This window comes from Coturnix japonica, chromosome 13 (assembly GCF_001577835.2).
Source record: "Coturnix japonica isolate 7356 chromosome 13, Coturnix japonica 2.1, whole genome shotgun sequence".
In the NCBI taxonomy this organism is placed as follows: domain Eukaryota; kingdom Metazoa; phylum Chordata; class Aves; order Galliformes; family Phasianidae; genus Coturnix; species Coturnix japonica.
The window spans coordinates 11,968,846-11,974,903 of record NC_029528.1 but is presented as its reverse complement, the minus strand read 5'-3'; the positions used below and the strand labels follow the sequence as shown (position 1 = coordinate 11,974,903).

General features: G+C 61.5%; 1 protein-coding gene across 1 annotated transcript in view; it reads left to right on the top strand.

The window, feature by feature from the left end:
- PDLIM7 (PDZ and LIM domain 7) overlaps positions 1–6,058 on the top strand; it is a 20,766-nt gene extending 14,708 nt beyond the window's left edge. The window contains 16 exon segments of the mRNA XM_015876046.1: positions 1–79; positions 316–343; positions 827–868; positions 996–1,098; positions 1,100–1,151; positions 1,425–1,441; positions 1,443–1,462; positions 2,029–2,067; positions 2,176–2,330; positions 2,486–2,519; positions 3,413–3,471; positions 3,602–3,836; positions 3,921–4,101; positions 4,269–4,389; positions 4,830–4,945; positions 5,152–6,058. The exon segment at positions 1–79 is cut by the window's left edge and continues 16 nt beyond it. Of these exon segments, the coding sequence (XP_015731532.1) occupies positions 1–79; positions 316–343; positions 827–868; positions 996–1,098; positions 1,100–1,151; positions 1,425–1,441; positions 1,443–1,462; positions 2,029–2,067; positions 2,176–2,330; positions 2,486–2,519; positions 3,413–3,471; positions 3,602–3,836; positions 3,921–4,101; positions 4,269–4,389; positions 4,830–4,945; positions 5,152–5,238 (1,368 nt within the window). The 3' untranslated portion in view covers positions 5,239–6,058.

The window sequence follows — 6,058 nt, the reverse complement described above, 5'->3', positions numbered from 1 at the left end:
GAGGACTGGCAGCCCCGCACCGGCACCTCCCAGTCCCGCTCCTTCCGCAAACTGGCCCGGCTGACGGGCACTGATGGCCGTAAGTCCCTGCGGGTGTGCGGAGGTGGCCCTGGCTGTGGGTTGAGGTGGCAGTGGGTTGTGGCTGTGGTAGTCCCATCTTGTTCCATGTTTGCCATTTGTGGTTCATGGTGGTGCCTGGGGCGTTGGTTTTGGGGCTGAGAGGTTGTGGGTGCCCGGTCCTCGTTCCTTTGTGCTGTGCGGGGCTGTGCTGCCTCCGACTGACTCCGTCTCCTCCTTTCTCCCCTGTGTGCTCAGTGGAAGATGTGTTTGCTAAGAATCCCAGGTAAGGGAGCGTGAGGTGCAGCATGAGCTCTGGGCTGCATGTCCTGGGCAGGGCTTTGGGCACTGCTGGCACTGGGCTGGGGCAGTTGAACCGTGCTCTTGGGGTGCAGCAATGTGGTGACACTGGCAGACCTCGCTGTGGGTTTCTGAAGGCAGTGGGCAGTGTTGGAATAGGATGCTGAAGCCCATGGGGCTGCAGGGGCCGGGCAGAGCTGCTGTGTGCTGCTGGTTGCTCTGTGGGGCTGGGCTGTGTGAGGAAAGGAGTGGGGACTGTGGGGGAAAGCCATGTCCTGCTGAGCTGGGACAGCATCTGAGTGCTCCTGTTGGGGGCAGCTCTTCTGCCTTCCCCTCTTGATTTGGAGCAGTGAGTGAGTGCCAGAGCTGGGCAGTGCTGCTGTTATCGCCAGGGGTTGGGGATGAGGCACGGGGAATGCTGTGCCAAGTGCCAGAGATTCACCATTGTGCCGCCATTTTGTCACTGCAGCAGGGATGCCCGCGGGTCGTTCTGTGGTACAGAGGAGCAGTGGTGAGTTCTGGGCTGTGGCACTGGTCAGTGTGGGCCAGGACCTTGGCCATGGCTGCCCCATGCTGGCAGCTGGGCTGAGCCGGGTCCACGTTGGTGCCAGCTGAGCTCCTGCCCCTGTCACTCACAGGCAGCCCCCACCCCACGTGGAGCCCCCCACCACCCCTGCGTGTGACCCGGGCAAGCTGCGGCTGATGGAGGATGCTGAGGACTGGCAGCCCCGCACCGGCACCTTCCCAGTCCCGCTCTTCCGCAAACTGGCCCCGGCTGACGGGCACTGATGGCCGTAAGTCCCTGCGGGTCTGGGGCTGCCTGGAGCCGCCTGTGGTTGTGGGTCGAGGTGGCACCGGGCTGTGGCCGTGATGGCCCCATTATCCCTGTGTGTGGTGCAGGCTGTGTGGGGCTGTGGGGGCCCTGATGGGCTGTGGGCTGTGTGTGGCACACAGTGATGCTGGTGTGGGGAAGCAGGAAGGGGTGCCCTGTCCCCGGCCTTTGTGCTGTTGTGGGGCCGTGCTGCCACTAATGATTCTGTCTCCTCCTTTCTCCTTACTGCACTCAGTTGAGGACCACGAGGAGTGAGCCAGTTAGGAAGCCCAGGTAAGGAGCAGGCAGCTCCTGTCTGTGCTGTCCTGTCCCGTCACCTCCTGCTCTGTCCCTTTCTGTCCTTTCCATCTCTCTAGAGCTGAGGTGCTCACAGAGTCACAGCACCCGCACTGCGCTCACCTCTGCAATGGGCACCGCCGGCGCTGGGCCACAGCTGGAACCATCTCATTGTCAGGGTCCTGCCCGGGCACCACATTGGTACTGTCCCCTTTTGCTGTGCCCTGATGCTGGGCCATACCCAGTCTGGGCATCCCGGGCAGGACCCTGGGCACTGCTGGCGGTGGGGAGGCTGCCCTGCACTGCAGTGTCCTGACACAAAGAGTCAGTGGTGTAGGTGGCATTGGCACAGCCTGGCTGTGGGCACTGGGAGACCCAGGGCAGCGCCAACAGCTCAGCATGGGAGGCAGCAATACTGGGGTGGGACTGCAGGAGAGCTGGGAGCTGGAGGGAGCGGGGTCTGCTGGCATCACTGTGGGGCTGGGGATAAGCCGTGAGGAATGGATGCTCTGTGCTGTGTGCCCATGATTTATCCTTGTGCTGCCGTTTTCTCTACACCGCAGAAGCCCCCATGTATTGTTCTGTGGTACGGAGGAGCCGCGGTGAGTCTGTGCTGGGGTTCGGTGCATACAAAGCCCTTGGGCAGTTCTGCCAGCTGGGCAGTGCAGGGTCAGATCACTGCGGGTTGAGCTCCTGCCTGTTGCTCGCAGGCAGCCCCTGCCCCACGTGGAGCCCCCCACCACCCCTGCGTGTGACCCGGGCAAGCTGCGTCTGTTTGAGGATGCTGAGGACTGGCAGCCCCGCACCGGCACCTCCCAGTCCCGCTCCTTCCGCAAACTGGCCCGGCTGACGGGCACTGATGGCTGTAAGTCCCTGCGGGTCTGGGGCTGCCCGGTGGCACTGGGCTGTGGCCGTGGTGGTCCCGTGGTGTTGGTGTGTTGGCCACGTGTGGGTAGTGCTATGTGGGGCCGTGCTGCTGCCGACTGACTCTGTTTCCTCCTTTCTCCCTTCTGCGTTCAGTGGAAGATGATGATGTATTTATTAAAAAGCCCAGGTAAGGGGGGTGCAAGCACAGATTCCTGGGCTGTATGTCCAGGCCTGTTGGCACTGCTGGCACTGCGCTGGGGTGGTTGAGCTGCACTGTGGTCTCTCAGGCAGCTGGGGTGAGCAGGATTGTGCTGGCACTGGCAGACCTTGCTGGGGGTGTTGGGAGGTGCTGTGCACCTTTTAGAGGCCAGGTGGGTGAGCTCTTGAGGCTCAAAGCCCTGCATGGAAGGACACAGATTAGGGCTGTGGCACAGCTTTGCCTTTCCCCCACCCCTCCTGCCTTGGTGCCGTGACCACTCAGTTCCAGATCTGCCTGGTTTGCTCCGTTGCAATTAAACACTTGTGGTTTTTATAGCTACCTCCTTCTTGTCCTTGCCCTCAAGAGGCACAAAGGCACTGGCTTTCCATCTGACACTGTCCTTGCTCCTCTGGGTGCTGCTTGCCCTGGCTTCTCACAAGCCCAGTGCTGGCAGGGTGCTGGGGGGGGCACAGACTTTGCCCCCTCTGGTACCAACCCATCCCTGCCCTTCCTGGCTCTGCTGGAGCTGGCCCAGGGCTCCCCACACTACCAGATGCTGTGTGTGAGGTGGAGGTGTGCCTGGACACTGTCACAATGGAGCAAGCAGCATTGTGTGTGATTCCCCAAGTCCCTGCCAGCCCACAGCACCTCAGCATTAGGGCACAGTGCTCCTGTGCTCCCACCCTGCTGGGTGCCACAGACCTGGGGGTGCTGCGGGGCTGAGGGTGCTTAGCTCCAAGCCCAGCACCAAAGTAGCTACTGGCTGGGCATGGGTGCTTGGCCAGCTCCTGGCTGCAGAGTGGGGGTCCTGCCTGCATGCACAAGCTAGCCTGGGTTCAGGGGCTGAGTGTGGCCAGCAGGATTAACTGGTGGTTTTGTAGCCAGGTCTCCGTACCGGACCCATCCCCGGGGGCAGCAATGAAGACAGAACCAGGATTGGGTGAGAAAAATATTTTCTTTGAGTTTGGGGTGAGGGGAGCGGGGCTATGGGTAGGGCTGGTACTGCACCTCGCCTACCAGTGGGTGCAAAGGGCTTGGGAACATCATCCAAGAGGCTTCTGTTTGTGCAGCCCCCAGGACTCCTGCTGCCACCCCTGGCCCTACCAGCCGCCCGCCCTGGGCTGTGGACCCCTCATTTGCTGAGCGCTACGCACCAGACAAGACGAGCACGGTGCTGAGCAAGCACAGCCAGCCGGCCACGCCGACCCCCATGCAGAACCGCAGCTCCATTGTGCAGGCAGCCCAGCAGGCACCCGAGGGCCCCGGCCGCACACCGCTCTGCTTCAAGTGCAACAAGATCATCAGGTGAGCCCCGGCCTCTGCAGCCCTGCCACCATCCTGGGCACTGCCAGGCCCCGCTGTGGCTGATGTGGCTCTGTCCCACCACAGGGGACGCTACCTCGTGGCCCTGGGACATTATTACCACCCTGAGGAGTTCACCTGCTGCCAGTGCAGGAAGGTGCTGGATGAGGGTGGTTTCTTTGAGGAAAAGGGCTCCATCTTCTGCCCCAAGTGCTACGACACGCGCTATGCACCCAGCTGTGCTAAGTGCAAGAAGAAGATCACTGGGGTGAGTGTCCCTCAGTCTGCCCTGCACCTCCCATCCCTGCTTACCTGTGTGTCCCCAGCTCTGTCCCTTCTCGTCCTGCCCCAGGGGTCTCCGGTTCCTTTCAGCCCTTGCTGGGGTTCCCTGTGGTGTGGGGTGCTCCCTCCTGGCTGACAGCGGTTCTCTTCCAGGAGGTCATGCATGCGCTGAAGATGACCTGGCACGTGCAGTGCTTCACCTGCGCAGCCTGCAAAACTCCCATCCGCAACCGTGCCTTCTACATGGAGGAGGGACAGCCCTACTGTGAGAGAGGTAGGACCAGGGGAGGACCCCACGGCACCCCACACAGCCCCGGGGTGCTGCTCACTGGTGGGGCTCAGCACATGCCCAGTAGCACCGAAGAGTGAAGTCCAGGGTGCAGAGCAGGGAGGGGACCCCCGCAAACCCTCCATCCCCATCCTCCCTGGTGCTGGGTGGTGCCATTGCTGGCATGTTGCCGTGGTGATGATGGATGATTTACATCAAATGTGAGTGCTGCATCCTGGGTGGGGGGATTCACCTCTTCCCTGTGGCCCAGTGGTGGAAAGGGCCACCCTTCCCCAAGTGTCCAGTGCCTTCTTGTGCTTCAAGTCCTGCCCCTCTCCAAAGCTGAAAGCAAGTTGTGCCCAGGCTGTGCTGCAGCCCTGCTGCACCAGAATGAGGGGTTACAGTCTTGGAGGAAGCACTGACCTGTGCTCTGCCTATGTTCACAGACTATGAGAAGATGTTTGGCACCAAGTGCCGTGGCTGTGACTTCAAGATCGACGCTGGGGACCGGTTCCTGGAGGCACTGGGCTTCAGCTGGCATGACACTTGCTTCGTCTGTGCGGTGAGCCATGTTTCTCCCTGCTTCCCCCTGCTGTGAGCTGTGTCTCACATGGGGTGCATGCTGCCATCAGGTTTCCACTTGGCTCTGTCCTGTTAGTTCTGAGCCTGCTGCTCCCTGACATCTGTGCTGGGCTGCAGGGAGGGTGTATGGGAGGGGATACTAGGGGCTGGCTCAGCCCTCCTGACTGCCTGTGCTCTCCTCCCCAGATCTGCCAGACCAATCTGGAAGGGAAGACATTCTATTCCAAGAAGGACAAGCCGCTGTGCAAGAGCCATGCTTTCTCTCACGTGTGAGGGGCAAGAGTTCAGCTGTGCCTGTGCATGCCCCTGGCCCTGCATGCTCCTTTCCCACCCTTTCCCCTGCCCCAGGGAGCCAGGCTGGGACTTCACTCCTACCCCTTGCTCCTGCCTCTCTCCTGGCAGCTCCTGGCCGGGCCCTGGCAGAAGCAGCACTGGCTCCTTCCAGCTGGCTGGCTTCTTTTGTGCCCCCTAGCTGACATAGGACCCTAGGGAAGGGGATGCCACAAAGGTCTCCTGCCCCGAAGCTGCTCAGCACGATGGTTGTGGCCGTGCTGAGGCTGGAGCTGGAGGAGGGTCTGGCTGCATCAGGGCTGCTCCTTTGCTTTGATGGGGTCCGGCTGCCTTGGCACTCAGCACCAGGGCAGGGACAGTCCTTGCCCCCAGCCTCTGCCATACTCTTCCCTCACCTCCTCCACTTCATACTCAGCACACAGGGCTTGAGCACTGGCCCTTCTTCCCCCTGCCTGCACTGACCCCACAGCCAGGCAGTCTGCTACCATGGTTTCCTACCCACCCCCCCATGGCTGCATGTCACAGAGCTAGGGGGGCTGTGGGGCTGCCTATGGCAGCACCCCCGTGCCATGGAGCAGGACTGTGTGCCATGCCTGCCCCCGCTGTAGGCTGGGGGTGCACACCAGCCTCTGGCTAATGGGTTCCCATCAGGCTTGAAAACTGCTTTCTACCAAAGAGCGTGTGCCACTGCTGTCCCAGCACTGTAAATGCCTCTCCCAACCCCCCCACTTTCCAGTTGGGCTGCGTCTGATGTAGCCACGGTGCTTTTAGTGCCTTGAATAAACACTTTTTTGCGAGTGCC